At 36.6% G+C, this 18,365-nt stretch overlaps 6 protein-coding genes across 6 annotated transcripts; all 6 read left to right on the top strand.

Moving 5' to 3' along the window:
• The first annotated feature begins 386 nt into the window (after positions 1-386).
• On the top strand, positions 387-1,718 carry LOC17892602 (BRISC complex subunit Abraxas 2). Its single transcript, XM_006298060.2, has 2 exons — positions 387-1,313; positions 1,404-1,718. Exons 1-2 carry the CDS (start codon positions 423-425, stop codon positions 1,452-1,454), a joined length of 942 nt encoding a protein of 313 aa, XP_006298122.2. The 5' UTR covers positions 387-422; the 3' UTR covers positions 1,455-1,718.
• Positions 1,719-3,000: 1,282 nt separating this feature from the next.
• Positions 3,001-3,686, top strand: LOC17891106 (non-specific lipid-transfer protein 6). The gene is made up of 2 exons (XM_006296679.2): positions 3,001-3,385; positions 3,489-3,686. The coding sequence occupies exons 1-2, from the start codon at positions 3,054-3,056 to the stop codon at positions 3,496-3,498; spliced, it is 342 nt and encodes a 113-aa protein (XP_006296741.1). The 5' UTR covers positions 3,001-3,053; the 3' UTR covers positions 3,499-3,686.
• A 4,989-nt stretch (positions 3,687-8,675) lies between these two features.
• LOC17891622 (probable serine/threonine-protein kinase PBL7) lies at positions 8,676-11,642 on the top strand. Its single transcript, XM_006297288.2, has 4 exons — positions 8,676-8,719; positions 9,401-10,183; positions 10,301-10,558; positions 10,653-11,642. The coding sequence occupies exons 2-4, from the start codon at positions 9,527-9,529 to the stop codon at positions 11,415-11,417; spliced, it is 1,680 nt and encodes a 559-aa protein (XP_006297350.1). The 5' UTR covers positions 8,676-8,719; positions 9,401-9,526; the 3' UTR covers positions 11,418-11,642.
• Positions 11,643-11,819: 177 nt separating this feature from the next.
• On the top strand, positions 11,820-13,115 carry LOC17890898 (F-box protein At3g08750). Its single transcript, XM_006299165.2, is given in 1 exon segment — positions 11,820-13,115. A coding segment is annotated over 1 exon segment (1,161 nt). The 3' UTR covers positions 12,981-13,115.
• A 270-nt stretch (positions 13,116-13,385) lies between these two features.
• Positions 13,386-15,020, top strand: LOC17891832 (elongation factor P). The gene is made up of 7 exons (XM_006298394.2): positions 13,386-13,605; positions 13,691-13,771; positions 13,956-14,062; positions 14,143-14,220; positions 14,343-14,444; positions 14,539-14,620; positions 14,719-15,020. The coding sequence occupies exons 1-7, from the start codon at positions 13,467-13,469 to the stop codon at positions 14,835-14,837; spliced, it is 708 nt and encodes a 235-aa protein (XP_006298456.1). The 5' UTR covers positions 13,386-13,466; the 3' UTR covers positions 14,838-15,020.
• A 497-nt stretch (positions 15,021-15,517) lies between these two features.
• On the top strand, positions 15,518-18,221 carry LOC17891443 (serine/threonine-protein kinase AtPK1/AtPK6). Its single transcript, XM_006297557.2, has 6 exons — positions 15,518-15,594; positions 16,056-16,903; positions 16,994-17,076; positions 17,166-17,460; positions 17,579-17,683; positions 17,772-18,221. Exons 2-6 carry the CDS (start codon positions 16,298-16,300, stop codon positions 18,078-18,080), a joined length of 1,398 nt encoding a protein of 465 aa, XP_006297619.1. The 5' UTR covers positions 15,518-15,594; positions 16,056-16,297; the 3' UTR covers positions 18,081-18,221.
• The last annotated feature ends 144 nt before the right edge of the window (positions 18,222-18,365 follow it).

Below are 18,365 nucleotides of genomic sequence, written 5' to 3'. Positions count from 1 at the left end.
TCTCGTCTTTCAAAACTCCCAACTAATAAGAAGTGTTGCTTTGTTCCTCGTAATATGTAATACAAAAGAATATTTGCTCTTCTTAATTAAATAATATGGCGACACTTGTTAACACCGTTGCTACTTGCTACATCAAGGCAGAAGATTAAGGAACTAGTAATTGACCTTTCATATCTCCTTTAAAATGTTTTTAGGTGAATAAACGGGCTTGGAGTATTTAATTGGGCTTTTTAGGTCAATTAACGGGCTTGGAGTGTGGAAATATATCCCGTTTTTTCCACAAAAAACGGCACGCAAATCACTCTTTTGAAACACGAAACGCCACGTCGTCTTGATGTCCTTGCTATGTAGTTCTTATTTGCGCGGAGATTTCAATGACGTCACATTTTCCCTCTTTGTGTTCATCTCGTCCGCCACTCGCCATGGACGATCTCTCACTAGAGAAAATCGAGATTTCGGGTGCAACATTGGCGTCCCTGATTCAACGAGCTTCCTCCTCTCCAAGTGACGTCGATGGCTTGATCTTCGGCCAAATCCACCGCATCGTCTCCTCTAATCTATCCGACGATCCTCCGGCGGATTCGTTGGCCTCGAGTTCCTCATCTGATCAAATTGTCGCCACCGTTACGAGCTTTGTCTGCTCCGGTAAGACTGTATCATTCTATGATCCGCTTGGCCGTGTTGACTCGCGTCGAATCGATTCCCTCCGAGTCGATTCGCCGGACCGCCTGATTGGCTGGTTCTCCGCCCGCCGGAAAACCGCGAACCGTCCCTCAATGAGAGAGTTAGCCGTCGCTTCATCTCTGTCATCTCAATTTCACTTACCGGTCGAGGATTTGAAAAACCCTAAATTGACGAACATGGCTTCATGTGTGTTCTTTCTTCTCACTACGCCATCGAGTGATCAGTGCATCCACACGCACGAGTACCGAGGGTACCAGTTCCGGTCCTCCAAACAACGACTGGAGCCGAGATCCGTTGGTATAGTCAACATCGGACCGGCGTTTCGGGGCCATTACGGTTCGTTTAGACCGAAATCGGGATTTCCACCGTTGATCTGCGAGTTGGATAGCTCAGCCATGATCGTGGATCGCGATGAGGGTTCATTGGGTGCGAAGAAACAAGCAGTGAAGGATCAGAAGGAGATCGATGCGTTGGCAGAGGGTTTACAAGTTGGAGACTTGAAACGTTTGGTTGGAGCCGAAGCTGCAAATAACACAGGCGGGATTGAAGATATGTATGAGAAAATGTTGGCCAAGGTCCAAAGCTTGGCTTCGGATGTAGAGAAGAGCTCGGATAGGGTATTTCAACAGGTACTAAAACCACCTTAAGCTTGTAACTTCGAAAATTCGACCATAATGCCACAAATTGTACTAATATAACTTCTTCCTTGTTTCGCTCAGGAGAAGCATAATCGGAAGCTGCGAAACCGGATTGCCAGAATGGGGCGGTGAAAGCTTCTCTTGGATTTCTGTTTTTGTTGTTGGCGCCAGGTTTAACTTGTCTCTCCTTCTCCATTCAACGAACTCAGCTTGTTTGAAGGTTTATTCACTTACTTGGAACTCTACCTTAAGTGTATCATACTTCCCTGAGATCAGTACTTTGCTAGGCACAATTGGAACTATATGGAGTAGACCTCTTGTATCTAAACAATTTTCTAGTTAAACCTCTGCTGGCTAGATGGATTGCTTTATCGCAAGAGATCTCGTTTCCTTCTATGGCTAGTTTTTGTTAGAGGAGAAGCAATCAAGAATGGGTTTGATTGATTCATGTCAAGAGTTTCTATAATCTGGGCATATATATATATAAACAATCAACAATCTCAAGAACGTATGAAACTTCTGCGTATTTATTAGATGAATTATTTAAAGAGCACGTTGGAATGAGTAAGAATCATCTTTGAGCTTGGAAAACATGGTTCGGAGAGACGATCATAGGTTGTTTTTTGGTTAAGGATCGGCTGAGCTATACAATATTGGGACCACTCGCTGCTACTCAAGATAGAGAAAAGTATTAGTAGTTTACGTGTTGGAAACCAACGAAAACGGTTTTATTGACAATCAATTCACCACAGCTCGTAGTACTATCTCGAAGATGCTCCTTCGTCTTTGTGCTGTTGTAACTACTTTTAAAGACAAAACGTACGAACCAAACTAGAGTTGAATGCACCATGAGCTGCCTGCCATATGACTCAGTATCCATCGCCTTAGAATTGTCGCTATCTAGTACTAGTTTCAATATGTCGTCGTCAATGTTTTTTTATAGGAGTAAGGAGTTACACCGTCTCCAAAATTTATACAGGAGCATAGTGTCATTAATTTGTCAAAAGCTATTTTAAATATTTGAATTTTTTAAAACATTCAAAAATAAGCTTATGTATTAAACGGCCAGCATTTCAAAACCTGGTCGGTCAGGTTTGGTGGCCGGTGGAGATCAATCATATCAGCATTTCAAAATAGCATGAAATCGCATACTATATATCAACTATAATTAGACTCACAAACATTCCGATGTCAATCGAGTTAAATTCTAATCCTCACGAGTCACGAGTAATGACATTTTCTTTTTATAGACATATTACCGATGAATTTTGATAGATAGGCTATAACAAAGGGGTGTTATTGGTTTGTGTATTTAGATAGATCTAAGATGCCAAATTTTCTCTTAATGGATTAGTGATTACTCAACGTCTTATTATAGTTGGTATCAGTATTTAATTTAGTAGGCCTTTTGAATTGATTAAGCAATATGACTTTAGATAGGTAAAAACGATACGAATGCGTAAATGTATATTTTTATTAGAAATTGGTTAGATATATAGAAGAATGCAATTGAATCTCCGGAGGGTTGGATCTTTAATTGGCTGAAGGTAAACATTAAATTCATCCACAACTAACACTAACACTCGTGTCCTAGCAATCACTCCTCCTCAACTGCCAACCCCAAACTCTTTCAATGTATAAATAACCTCTCAATTCTCTAACCCTAACCACAACACACACCACAACAACAAACAATTTAAACAAAAAAAAAAAAAAAAAACAGAAAGTAACATGAGATCTCTCTTACTAGCCGTGTGCCTGGTTCTTGCTTTGCACTTTGGTGAAGCAGCCGTTTCCTGCAACACTGCGGTTGCGGAGCTTTACCCTTGCATCTCCTACGTGCTTCAGGGAGGTAACCCCCCAGACAGCTGCTGCAGCGGTCTCCGAACACTCAGCAGTCAGGCTCAAACCCCTCCGGACCGTCAGAGCGTCTGCCGTTGCATCAAATCTGCCATAGGAGGAGTCTCTTACACTTCTAACAACCTCAACAATGCTTTAGCTTTGCCTTCTAAATGCGGAATTAATCTTCCTTACAAGTTCAGCCCTTCCACCAACTGCGACAGGTAAACAATAACACACATCTCGCTCTCTCTGTGATTATCTAATGATCTCATTACAATAATCTAACTAAACCAAGTTAATTCATCTTTAATTTCTCTTTTACAGTATTCACTGAGACAAGCAGAAAATTCATAAAAAAGAAGCTACTACTACGAGAGCTAAGAACCCAATAATAAATGAGGACATGGTTTGCTAGTTGCTAATTTTAATCAGTGATGTATCTTTCGTCATCTCGAATCTTTTTAATATATTATCAACATCCTATGATGTTCTACCAAAATTATCTCGGAAAATTTCTCCACATATGCTCAAATCCTTACACGACATATAGTTCACTGCGAACTGAACTAGCTTTCCATGAATGATACTCTGAATCAGAACATGATGTAAAACCTAGCTACAACCTATTATTTATGTCTTTGTTTAAATATAGTAATTCCAATATCGTAAAAAGAAGTATATATATAATTAAATAGTGGAATAATTGTAAAACAAAACTTCTAATTTTGGTTACTTCGATCAAATATAACTTATAATTATTATGTTACACGGAATAACTCGCGAGACTAATCTGAGTCAGTTGATATTATTTGTGCACAGTGCAATATGATAATTATTATGACACTACAGTTTTATTTTGTTCGAATTGCTAATTAAGGAACCCAACTTATGACTTTTTATGCTTAAAACCAAATTATGAAGTATACGAGTTGCAACTGAAATCTTATTAACATTTCAAAGAAAGTTTACGAGTTTGTCAACAAAAAGAGAAAAGGATAGAGATAAGATTCGACATGCAAATTTTGCATATGTAGCTTCATTCTTAGAGTTTCTTACGGCACTAAACTAACAAACACACAAATTGCATTTTCAACCTCAAACAAACCTCTTCTTATTACGTAAAAGAAAACGTCGTGTTCTTCAAATAAATAATAATTTTATTGTGCAACAAAAAAAAAGATAAAAAAAAAAGATTATATGATCTTGAAATCTATGATTTGGACTTTAGCTCTGGGTTATCATTATGGGCCTAATATATATGACTAATTAGTATGTATTCAAACGCAACATTCACTAATGAGATACTTTGAGTAAAGATAGTAAAACCTTTACAACATACATATTTCGAAGTTGGCAATATGTTCAAATATCACATCATGAAATTATTTACAGAGTACGAATATATTTTAAGAACCTAAATATGTAGAAACAGTGAATATGCATGATTTCTCAGCAGTAGGTAGTATAATAATTAGTCAAACGTGTCATTAAAAAAAAGAATGGTGTGGCTTGTTCAATTCAAATAGATGAAACCAAAGTAAAGCCGACCTCTATTCAAACCATAAATATATATATGAAATATGATTCCAACTAAACTCGAAAGAAAAAAAAAGTCTAGCAAAGAAGGAGAAAAGTAGACGCCTATACCAGAACATTATTAAATTGCGTATCAACAAAAACAGCATAGAAAACGTGCATAGTGTTCAAAATTTACGCAATATATATCTTCATAGGGTTTTTTTCGTTTGGTCAAATACTACTAGTATATTATATAAGTTTTTTTGAGATAAACCGCCTATACGATATATTACGTTTGTGTGAATAATAAATAAATTTTCAGTTGGTAATATAAATCACTAAAATTGTCATATTAGTGTAGCGTATGATATGATTTGGTATATGTCAGACGCACAAGTTAGTCATATATATGATGCACATTGCATCTACAACAAAGAAAATATAAAACGATTGACAAGTCTTGTAAATACAATTGGGAGGGGGGAAAAATGATGATGTAAACATTATATATATATAGGCAGAGAGTCTTCCAAACGTTGCTGAGAAAAAGCGGCGAAGGCCCGAGAGGAAGGAAGCTCCGCCAAAATAGGAAAAAAAGAAGAAGAATGAAACAAAAAAAAGAATAAGAAGCACTTTTAGGAACGAACTAGGAGTTAGAGTTAAAGTCAAGTAATAAAAAACCTTAAAACTCGGATACATATCAACTTATAAGTAGTTTCTATCTAGGGAAAATTGATTTTAAAGGATGTTTTTTTTAATTTGTTCATTTATGCCTTTTTTTTTTTTAGTTTGGTATATTAGGTTTTAGAATAGGAAAATGCTCAATTATATCCTTACTTAAATTATATGGAAATAAACATCAAACTTTTTGAAAAAAAAAACATCAAATTAGGAAATTTTCTGTAAGAAAAAAAGATATTCTTAAATCTAAAAAAATCAAAAACATATATTATTTTTCCTTTTAAAAAAAAACTCTTCTCATTTAATATTGTAAAAAGGTAAAAAAAACCAAAGATAGACTCGACGATGTCAAAATTTTCTGAAAAATAAAAACTTCATTTGTTCGTGATTATCAAACCTAAACTAGGAAGATTGTTTGAGACTAGCTCTTTGATATTGTTAGTTTTTAATTTTTGGTCAAACTCAAGGACTGTATATACACCTAACGTTCACTCAAAATAAAAATATATGATTTCTAGATATTAGGGAATACAAAATATTTTGTTTCCTTTAATTTAGGATTCAATTTCCTTGTATAAGATAGTTCTAAAAATTCGTAGAATACATTTTCTAAAATATGAAGAACGAAGAGTAAAGTGTAGAATTGATGATCTAACTTTTGCAGAATATAGGGTAAAGTGTAGAAAATAAATTCTAAAATTTGTAGAATATAGAGTAACATGTAGAATACATATTCCAAATTTTGTAAAACACCAACCAAACTTGAGTTCTAATTTTTTTAGAAGATATATATATTCTAAAATTTTCAGAACAAGTGCAATGCGAAGAATTTGTAATCTACAATTTTTAGAACATGTAGAGTGTGCAGAATTCATAATCTAAAATATTTAGAATACAGAAGATGTATTCTAAATATTGCAGAATGATTTTTTCAATATCAAAATCAACATACTTTCATCCAAAACTCTTTTGTTTAACATTAAATCTTATTAATCTTTAATTGTTGATATGTTTTAATTTAAAAATTAATTAAAAATTAATTTTATTTATTTAAAAGGGTAATTTAGGTATAACTGACAATTTACCGCAGAAACCCTAAAAGGACAAATTTTTAAAAAAACATCCTTTAAAATCAAAACCCCCTTCTATCTATGTATGCAGCAATGCTTCTTGATAATTCAGTTAAATCAACCAAAAAAAAAAAAAATTACCAAAAATAATAAAACCACTGTAACAATTTGTGAAAATTTGCATTTTATTATCATAAACTCGAGAAATTAGGGAAGTAGAGAGAGAGAGAGTGGTTCGAAAGGACCCCACGTGTCCTCTGTTGTCTGATTTATATGAGAGAGTTCATCGTCGTCGCACGCGTGCACGTCGCGCGTGTGCTTAAACACCTTTTTTGTAGCTAAATCTATAATAAATAATTAGTTAATTAATAGGATTTCTAAAGTCTTCAGAGGAACGATGTCAGCGGGTCCCACATTAGCAAAGACGTGACTAAATAAGAACCGTTGATGAAGAAAGGAGGGGGCAATGCGATTTAAATGAACGTGTGCGATGTTTAGTCAACAACCTATCTGATTTAGTCATTTTGACCTGATTAAACAAAAACCCAATTAATAAGAAACAATTAGTATTTTTGTATTTTCGATTTTAATATCATTTGAGAGAGAGATAGATACGGCCTATTTTTATTGAACAACAAGAAACCAAATAAAAAATTACTAGAAATAAAGAGTGTATTAATTAAAAAAAAAAAAGGAAGGACAAAACTAGTTTTTCTAAGTTTGACTGAGATGTCGCTTTTCTCGAGGCCCTCTTTACTGGAAATCTAGGCTTTCCTCCTCCTGATTTTTTTGTTTTGTTTTTACAAATTTTCCCTACCTTATCTGATTTCTATTGAGTTTTATTTATTTTTAAACCCCCAAACTATACCAATATACCCAGAAATCAGGATTATCTAATTGTTCCAAGTTGTTATTTCATTTTCTTAGGTATAGTCACAGATGAGTGGCTTTTGTCCAAGAGAAAAAAAAGGTATAGATACAGATAGCGTATGTGAATAGTTCCTAAATTTAATCTAATAAATTAACCGTTTTAAATATTTTTAAGGTAATTAAAATAATGTATAAATATATTGTATATAAGTTTTAAAAAATTGAGAATTATATAATGACGAAAAGAATTTTTTAAAAATTAAATACACGTTATAAAACATTAATAAAAATTGCCAAAATAGTACAATTGTTCATAGATAAATCGCTATTATTTATTTAAAACTAAATAAATTAATAATAATAATTTAATACAATGTACAATATATAAAATTTATATAAATATTATTTATGAAGATGATATTAATACAAGTCAATAATACACTAAAGATGATCTCGCTTAATGGTAAATTAGATCGTTATAAATACTAGTTTTAAAATTAATGAGTTAAAAGTAATAATATATAACAATGTATCTACAATTTTTAGAAATTAATGTATACGATGATGATAATATTAGTATAAATTGAGCTAGATCGCTAAATAATAAATTTGATCGCTATAAATGTTATATGAAATAATATTAGATTAAATATGATAAGAGATGATAAAATATATCAAAAACCAAATTTGAGAATCATAAAAAAAAAAAACTAAATTTGAGAAAGAAGTGTCCATGTATGTATTTTCATATGATATATATATATATATATTCTTTTCTTACAAAAAATTCTATCAATAAAAGTTTATTGGAACATGTACCACAATTCATTTTGAGTTTTTTTTTTAAAAAAAGAGCAGTTACTTTATTTGAGGAAAATGAAAATAATGTGAATGAAGGATTTAATATAATGTGACGAGGTTTATGAAGAAGAAAACAAAAAGGGGAAACTCAAAGAAGGAATGAAAAAGGAGAGTAGAGAAAATTCCAAACAAGTTAGCTGAGGAATTGAAAATAAGAGGACCAGGGAAAAAGTTATAGAGAGAGAGAGAGAGTAAGAGAGTTTAAGAATTAAGACTAAGCAAAGCAAAGTGGTAATAATAATAATAATAATAAAATCTTTTGGATATCTGTTTTGGTTTGAACTTTGACCACTGCCTCTTCTGGGTCCCACCCTTTGTTTCTTTCTTTCTCTCTCTATCTATTTCTTCTTCTCTCTCTCTCTCTCTCACTTTCCTCTAAACAGACAGACCTCTCTCTCTCTCTCTTATGAGTTTCCTCCCCCCTTCTTCTTCTTCTTCTTCTTCTTCTTCTTCCTCCCAGAAAATTCAATTTTTTGCATCTCTCTCTCTCTAGCCGCAGCAGTTTCAGTTTCTTCTCCTTAGAATTTTCTTTGTGTTCTTCTTCGTCTCGTCTAGGTGTGAACTGATTCCTGTCTCTCTTATGTCTGTTTTCTTCTTTTTTTTTCCTAGATCGAATTTGTGTTTTTGTTAATTTTACCTTTTCCTCTTCTTTATCTTCCATTCGGATAACTATTTTTTCCTCAGGAATAGATCCTAAGCTTTTGTTTCGATTGAAAATTATGAATTCCCTCACTTTCAATAGTGGAAAAATTGATTTTTTTATTTTTAATTTAGAATTGGATTGAAAATATCTATCTATCTATCTATCTAATGATAATGCGATTTTTTTTTTTTTTTTTTTTTTTTTTTTTTTTGGGTTTAAAGGGAGAAAAGAAAGTTCGTTGTATTACTGGATTTATTGTCCTTGTCTCTTGTCTTTACCGAATTTTTATCTTAATGGGATGTCGTCATTGCACAAATCGAAAGCGTCTCTTAGATTTATTAAATTTTTGCTCTTTCACTGTTTATTTGAATTAGGGTTTATATGTTACTGTCCCTCTTTGCTTCAACTTCTACTTCTGAACCCCCACGAGATCTGTTAGAAGACGATATTTTATCTACAGTTGTACTTGAATAATATTGTTTTGTCTTGAACGATTTCTGTGGCAATTGGTTTAACACATTACACATGCATAAAATAAGAACGGATCTGGATGTTTTTTTCTAATCAGTTTGTGTGTTTGAACTCATTTTCAGGTGATTTTGTGACGTCTCCCGAGTTTTTATGCATTCCGAGGCTCGATTTTATATCCCCCGTTTTATTCATTAGCATCCGTTAGTTTGAATCAATCAAATTGGTGATCAGAAGAAGATTGGACAAAGATGGTTCTGGGTTGTTTCCCTCTGAAGAGCAAGAAGAAACGTGGCTCGGTGTCTATGAAGCGGTTTGATCCTGAAGAGAGTAGGCCAACTGCTTTACCTGAGCCGCCCAAGATTCCAGGCCGTAATTTACAATCGGCTCCTCCGAGTTTCAGAACTCGTGTGAAGCCTATCCAGTCTGGTAGTGGTGGAACCGGAGAGAGGGGTAGCCGTGCCAGAGTGATGTCTGCTCCGTCTAGCATTCACGGTGCTGCGGAAAGGGATTTTCTTGTTGGAGTTTATCACGACGACCAAGATGACCAACCAAGAGACCCACGCTCTTCTACTAAAGAATCTAGTCCTCAACCGCTTCCCCTGCCATCCCCAAAGACTGGTTCTTCCTTGAAGAATTGGGGAAGCTTTAAGTCCTTCAATGGAAGCAGCGGTCGCTTGTCCTCATCCGCAGCTCCATCTGGACCTTTGCCTTTGCCACCTAGCGGGACTGTTAGGAGCTTCTCATATGATGAAGTGGCTGCTGCTTGTAGCGCTTTTTACACTGACCGATGTGTGTTGGAAGGTCTTTCTTCTGTTATGTACATGGCTTCCTTTGGTGATGAAGCTTCTACCTCAGCCTTAAAGAAGGTCGACGCAACTGTTGTGCGACTTCACGTGACTACTCAGGTATATTAACATTTCTGGTTATGTTACCTCGATTCTAAGTAAAATATTAATCTATGTGTTTGTTTCCTTAGTATGCAACATGCTTGTTTCCTTAATAGTGTTATTGTTATTCCACAGAGTATCAGAGAGTTCATTAATGAAGTGAACACATTGGCCTCGCTGCAACACCAAAATCTGTGTAAACTGGTAGGCTATCATGCCCGTGATGGTTCTGACACAAGAATGTTGGTGTACGAGAGGCTGACTCTCGGTAGTTTGGACCGGTTGCTGCATGGGAGATCAGATGGCCCTCCACTTGATTGGAACACTAGAATGAAGATTGCTCTTTGCGCAGCTCAGGGCTTAACCTTCTTGCACGAAGAAGGCCCGTTTCAGGTATGCACAAAAGTCATATCCATCATCATTTGTTTGTGAACTTGGATGATAACATATTTGGTGATTGAGCCTGTTTCGTCCTCTGACTGAACAGGCAATGTACAATGAATTTTCTACTGCTAGTATCCAAGTCGACAAAGATTTCAGCGCCAAGCTATCGGGATACGGTTGTGCAGGGAATGTTCCCGAGACAGAGACATCAAACAGTTCAGCACTTGCAAACCTCTCGGTGGAGACACTAGAGAGAGGGCTTTTGACCCCGAAGAGCAACGTGTGGAGCTACGGAATAGTTCTTCTTGAGATGTTGACGGGGCGGAAGAACATGGACGGAGCTTACCCGAAAGAAGAGAGGAACTTGGTGAAATGGAGCCGAGCTTTTCTAGCAGACGATTGCAGGCTCTCACTCATAATGGATCCTCAGCTGAAAGGTCGGTTCCCGATGAAAGCTACAAGGAGCGTAGCGGATATAGCACAGAAATGTCTGCAGGTGGAGCCATCAGAGCGTCCAACCATGAGAAACATTGTGGAACAACTCAAGGTCATACAGGACATGAAGTACTCGTGTAGGTTCCCGTTAAGAGAACCCGCACCGGTCACGGAAAGGAAACATATGGGAAGATCAAGCAGCCTCAACACCATTGTTTGGACCCCAGCGTCAGCGCCACCAAGGTCAAGCTTTTCACCCTCGCCTCCTCCACGACGACCGTCGGTTTCACCCATAAGGGAACGGGAACGGGCGCTCGCGTTCCCACCAGTGTTTCCGCCAAGAGCTTGTTCATCCTTGGAGGAGATGGCTAGGGAAGAGGTTCGGAGATCGTCTTCAGCGAGTGGTAGGAGAACTAGTCTGGAAGGGTTTTGATTTGTTCATATTTCTTTCTTCTTTTTCGTCCTATTTGTTTTCTATATTTTTGGCCTTGATTTGTTTTTTTTTGGATTCCAAATATATATATATAAAAAAAAAAGTTTTTTTTTCTTTCCTTTTTCTTGGCGTTATTTATGAATCCGGAGAGATTGGTTGTGATTGCTGTACATAATAATCAAACATTTCTTCTTTTAGATTTAATAATCAACATTGTACATAATAATAATCAACATAATTCTATAAAAGTACGTACAGGTTTGTGGAATGTTTTGTGTATGGATAATACCAATAATGTCATCAACTTCTCCAGTAAAGATAAGAGGTTAGAGGAACGAAAAAGAAAAAGAAACCTTATTCAAGAATCAGTCTCTCTGATTGTTTTCACAGTAAGCGCTCCCCATGGCTTCTTCAAAGTCTTTGATGTTGCCGTCGCTGCCATTTGAGCTGATAGAAGAAATACTTTACAGAACTCCCGCCGAATCCTTGATCTGATTCAAGTCGACGTGCAAGAAATGGTACGCTCTCATCACCAGCGACAAAGGATTCATGTGCAATCACTTGAGTCACTCTCCGGAACGATTCATAAGAATCTACGATCGTCAGATCATGGATCCGGTGACCGGAACCCTCTCAGCAGTTTCATTAATCATCCCGGACGAGTTTCGCGATTCGTATCCGGTAAATTCTATGGTTCACTGTGACGGACTCTTGCTGTGTTTGTGTCAAAAATGGAATAAGAGACAATTAAGATACGCAAATCTCGCAGTTTGGAATCCGGTTTTGAGAGATTTTAAATGGATCGAACCGTCGGTTTGTTACCGGATCACTGATTTCTTGGGGTTTGGATACGACATTACTAGAGCTGTATCTCGTGATAACTACAAAATCTTGAGGCTTGTTGTTGGTCATTGCCGTATTCGTAAGGATGAGTATTCAGATCCAGATTGTGAGATCTATGAATTCAAGTCTGATTCGTGGAGAAGGCTTGATGCTAAGTATGATTGGAAGGTGGATGATAGTAAGTGCAGCGGCGTGTCTGTGAAGGGTAATATGTATTGGATTGCTATGAAGAAGGAACATTATTTCATTGTAAGTTTTGATTTCTCCATGGAAACATTCAAGGACATTTGCGTTTGTCCTTCTTCTTGGGTGACTCGGTTGGCCTGTTTCAATGGAGATAGACTCTCATTGTTACTACAAGGTGAAGAATCAGCAGGGATGGAGGTGTGGATGGCAAACAATTTGACTGATAAGGTTGTTTCGTGTTGCCAATACTTCAAAGTCGACACTAGCCCTGGTCTCCCACCGTTACATATCCATAGTGAAATGGCTAAGCACAGGAATATAATGGTGTGGAGTGAGACAAGTGTAGACGAAGAAGATGGTAAATGTTATATTTGCATCAAGTTTTACGACATTGGTCAAAGTGGGATCACAAAACAAATCCAGACAGCAAGGCATGGACAGTTTGAGTACGATGACCCGTTTATTTGTAGCTATGTTTATGTTCCAAGTCTGATTCCGATTCCCCTCAAAGAAGAGCATCAGGTAGAGATTTGATGAACGTTGTTTCGTTTCTTAAAGCTCTGTCTAATTTTGTTGGTCTTTGTGTTATTTGAAATTCAACTATGATACTGTACACATGTTATTGAAATTGACTTCTGGTTTTGGTTTTTGTACTACGATCTTGACAATAAACATGTATTTAATGAAGAAAAAAAAGAAAAAGTTTTTTCTTCAATAGTACATACTCTTTGGATATGAATCTAAAATTGGTACTAGTATTTAGTGCTCTATGGTTAGGAATCTAAAATCTAAAGTCGGTACTCTTCGGTTTAAAAATCTGATAAAAGCGTATGTTGTTAACCGGACTCGGTTCGGTTTGTTATTTTAGGGTGTTTTATGGTTCGGTTCAATTGAGAGAGTAAAAAAAAAAACACTTGCTTCCTCCTCGAGTCCTCCTCTTTCTACACTTGAGGACCTTATCCTAAGAGTAACCACAACCAAAACTCTCGACTCCATTGTGTCGTCGGCGGAAGAACTAAAATGGCGGGAAGAGCGATATATTCTGTAACTTCATCTCCTTCCTTGTGCATCCCTTATTCATCTGCTTCATCTTCATCCATCTCACTATCTCGATTGGCGCTCCCTGTCCGGATTTCTCCCCGAACCAACAGATTCCCCAGTTAATTTTTCTCCAAATCTCTTCAAATTTGGGAAGCGATTGATTTTTGTTTTTTGTTTCATATCCTGACGAATCTGATTTGCAGGGATACACTGCTCTTTGTCTGCTAACGACATCAAAGCCGGAACCAATATCGAAGTCGATGGTGCTCCTTGGCGTGTTCTTGGTATATCCTTCTTCCTCAATTCGTTATTACTGCAATGTTATCTATACATGGGAAGGTTTTCTGGAAATTGGTAGATAATACTGTTTCTTACTAGTTAGTTCATGACGATTTAATTATTTGTTTTGGCTTTGATGCTGGATTGATTTTTTTAAAAAAATAATTATTCTCGTGGTTTTTTGGGCAGAGTTTCTTCATGTTAAACCAGGAAAAGGTGCGGCATTTGTGAGGACTAAGATCAGGAACTATGTTAATGGCAGCACAGTGGAGAGAACATTTCGTGCTGGAATTTCTGTAAATATCCTCTCTCTTTTTTCTTTCTTGTATCTTAATTCTAGTTTCACCATCTTGATTGTGATCACTCTATGTTACAGGTCGAGGAAGCTAATATATACAAAGAAACCAAACAATTCACATACAAAGATGGATCTCAATTTGTTTTCATGGATTTGGTATGTCACCAATGGATTCTTGCTTCTCTTATTTGCTAATATAAGCCATTCGGATAGCTTAAATATTTGTGTAATAATGTTATGATTTTCTCTTGGTTGTTAAATCATCTTTTATATTGTAGACCACATACGAAGAAACACGTCTTAACGAATCTGATATGGGTGACAAGACGAAATGGCTGAAAGAAGGCATGGAATGCATTTTGCTGTTTTGGAAAGACAAGGTACACACTTTTTTTTTCTCAGTTTCTCTGTGAGTAGTTCACAGGATTGATGCGGTGATGCTAACTTGTTTCTGTCTGGATTGATTTTTGCAAGGTTATCGATTTCGATCTACCGATTACAGTTAAGTTGAAAATTGTTGACGTTGATCCTGGCCTTCGTGGTGACACTGCGCAAGGTAATAATGTTGCAGAAATCTCTTGCTGAGAGATATCAGTCCTCGTGTTTTTTTTTGTTTAAACAAGCCTGAGCCAAAGTTGTGTGATGGATGTATAGGTGGATCAAAGCCGGCTACACTCGAAACGGGTGCAGTAGTTACTGTACCGCTCTTTATTAACGTAGGCGAAGAGATATTGGTGGATACTAGGACCGGTGCATACATGAATCGGGCGTGAAGCAGATCTACACCTAGTTTAATCGGGTACTAAATAAGGAGGATTAAATCTTTTTTTTTTTGCGTATATGAGAGAATGTTTTCGAATCCGAGGATAAATGTTTGGAACGCCGCGAGACAATTTTTCGATTATATAAAAATTTGTATAACTATATTTAAATTTGAGTAAAAAGAGCATATACCATCCCCGGTACCATTTGAACTTTTGAACCCAAATTGATTCATTTTACCAACTATAAATTTCGGATTACTTCATACACAATCAAAATAAAATTAATTTGTTTAAATCATGTATCAACTCTTAAAGTTGTTAGTGAAATAGTCAGTAAGTCAGCTAACCCAATCAGTTGTTACGTCAACTATTAAGACTAATATTGAAGAAGGTTCAAGTTAAGAGAGGATTTGATGGAATATGAAGAGATTGTAATCTCTGAAAACGATATGTATCTCTTGATCTCATGGTCTGAGTTTGAGCCATTGCCATCCGTAGAATCGAAATCTGAAATCCACATAATCCGGGAAACAAACAAAAAAATCAGGACGTCTCCTTATAATGGGCTTGGTGAGAGAAGGCCCAATAGAAAAAGACAAAATTAGTGGACAAAAAAACCTCCGCCGCGTATTTAACAACTGGTCAACGTTCTCCCAATAAGATACGTCCACGTGTCTTGATCCCTGGATCTGCAATGCTGCTTCTCTTAAATTCTCCTCTCGTCCTCATTTCCTTCCTCGTCTCCTTCTCTCAGCCATCCTCTCTGGTAATCAAATCCCCTCTATCTCTTGTTTTGCGTTTCTTTCGCGCATAGTGTAGATTCGATTTTTTCTTTTTCTTTTTGTTTTCTGGATCGTAGAAGTTATCAAAATTCATGAATTGTTGTTTCTTAGAAACGTTAGATTCAAGTCATAGATCTCGATTTGCTTGAAATTTGCGTACCAGTAGATCTGAATTATTGAAATTTTGGGTTGTACCGATTCCTAAATCCGGAAATTGTAGGGCTTTGTTTGGGTTTAATTCAAGATTTTCTTTTAAGTTAAAAATTATCCCTTTTCTTAATTTGGGTGTGAGGATAGATGGTTGGTGTGAAGTTTTCTTAGTCCAATGTACTTGCTTGTATTGATTCTGCTTCCGTTTTAATATATTTGCTCAATCCTGTACTTGATATTTGATTTGTTCATGTGGTAGCCTCTGATGAATCTGTTAACTTTCATGTACTTGCAGAGCTTATAAAACCTTCATGGCATTTGCGCACTTCTGCAGCATCCACTGTTTCCTTAAAATCGGGAAACAACAAGAGCTTCTTCTCCTTGTTATTGGATTGCCCTTTGCCAAAATTTTCCAGATTAGCAGTTGTTTTAGCCAGTTTTCTCCTCATTAACTTCTGTCGGTACAGAATCCCTCACCAGGCTGGTGAACTTGTTAAGCTTTCTCAGTGATTCTGTATCGATTTTTGGTTTTAGAGTATGGTTTCCTCACAGCGTCCTGTCCCCAACAAAATCCAGAAACAGCAATATTTATCCATCAGCTCTTCAGATTCTGTGTTAAAAGATGATGTCGAACTTGAGTTCTCTGATGTGTTTGGTCCACTCCCTGAAGAGGTCAATGATATTGTCTATGACGAGCCTGCCGTTGTCTACAGTCGTTCCCACTCATTGGTTGGGCCGTCTTCGCTCGATAGTCATTCTTTGAAGCTGACCAAGCTCACCCTACGAGAGACTAAGGATTCAATTGACTTGGTGGAATGTCTTGAAGGTGAATTGTTGAAAGAAAACGATGAATTCTCTGGTAACGACGACAGTGACAGTGACAAAGTACCAAAGGGAGATCTGGCCAAGGTCTCAGGTGTAGTAGGCATAGATGATTTTGAGGTTATGAAGGTTGTTGGGAAAGGTGCATTTGGGAAAGTGTATCAGGTCAGGAAAAAGGAGACCTCTGAGATATATGCGATGAAGGTCATGAGGAAAGATCAAATTATGGAGAAGAACCATGCTGAATACATGAAAGCTGAGCGCGATATTCTTACCAAAATTGATCATCCTTTTATCGTTCAGCTTAAGTACTCTTTTCAGGTAAAAATTCATCTTCCCTTTGTTTGCTGTTTAGTAGTTTGATTTCATAAATGGTTAACTTAAGAGTTCTCAATATACCCGTTTGTGCAGACCAAGTACAGGCTCTATCTTGTGCTCGACTTTATAAACGGTGGTCATCTTTTCTTCCAGCTCTATCACCAAGGGCTTTTCAGGTTTGGTGTTTTTCCTTTTTGAACTACTTATCAAGTTTCACCAGAACCCTGCAAGGTTTAATTAGTTCTGTCTTTTTACTGTTTCACAGAGAGGACTTGGCTCGTGTGTACACTGCAGAAATCGTGTCTGCAGTTTCCCATCTCCATGAGAAAGGCATAATGCATAGAGATCTAAAACCCGAAAACATACTCATGGACACAGATGGTCACGTGATGTTAACAGATTTTGGTTTAGCAAAGGAATTTGAAGAAAACACAAGATCAAACTCCATGTGCGGAACTACGGAGTATATGGCACCTGAAATTGTTCGAGGAAAAGGACATGATAAAGCTGCTGACTGGTGGAGCGTAGGAATTCTTCTATATGAGATGCTCACAGGAAAGGTAAACTTTTTTCTTTCTTTTTTTTTTTAAATTTTTTTTTTAATCTGCATGAAGCCTTGTGTCTTGGTAATTTGTTAAGGTGATGTGTTGTGTGATGCCATTTTTCTTACTTCTGTAGCCACCATTTATGGGTAGCAAAGGAAAGATACAGCAGAAAATCGTGAAGGATAAGATCAAGCTTCCACAGTTTCTGTCTAATGAAGCTCATGCAATGCTGAAAGGGGTAAGTAAACATGTTGTGTACTAAGAATTGGTGAAGCATTGGATTTAGAGCAATACTGATTCTGACTTTGGAATGAATGAATATATAGCTGCTGCAAAAAGAGCCAGAAAGGCGACTTGGAAGTGGACCGACTGGAGCAGAGGAGATAAAACAGCACAAATGGTTCAAGGGAATAAACTGGAAGAAGCTGGAGGCTAGAGAAGTGATGCCAAGTTTCAAGCCTGAAGTATCGGGAAGGCAATGCATAGCAAACTTTGACAAGTGTTGGACTGAAATGTCTGTTTTAGATTCACCGGCAAGCAGTCCCAGTTCGGATCCTAAAGCCAACCCATTTAGCAACTTTACATACGTGAGGCCTCCACCTTCATTCCTTCACAGATCCACATCCAACTTGTAGAAGAACTATATTATGTTGTTGTTTTTATCCCAAACCAATGAAAACAAATCGGTGGACTAAGAAGCTTATTTTATTTATATTTGAATTTATGAGAATCTTATTATATGTATCATGTTTTGATTGAGAATCACAATTATTGAAGTCTAGCAACTAACATTGACCTCTGGTAAAAACTTGTTGAAAACGTGTACTTGTCCATACAAGTGATAACGATGTTGCTTTTGGACCAGACTAGTGGCGGCTGTCTTATTGTCTTGTAATGGGCTTAAAATAATGCCGGCCCAC

The sequence above is a fragment of the Capsella rubella genome, unplaced genomic scaffold (genome assembly GCF_000375325.1).
Source record: "Capsella rubella cultivar Monte Gargano unplaced genomic scaffold, Caprub1_0 scaffold_3, whole genome shotgun sequence".
Classification (NCBI taxonomy): Eukaryota; Viridiplantae; Streptophyta; class Magnoliopsida; order Brassicales; family Brassicaceae; genus Capsella; species Capsella rubella.
Note: the sequence above shows the minus strand (reverse complement) of the source record. Positions and strands in the feature narration are given on the sequence as shown.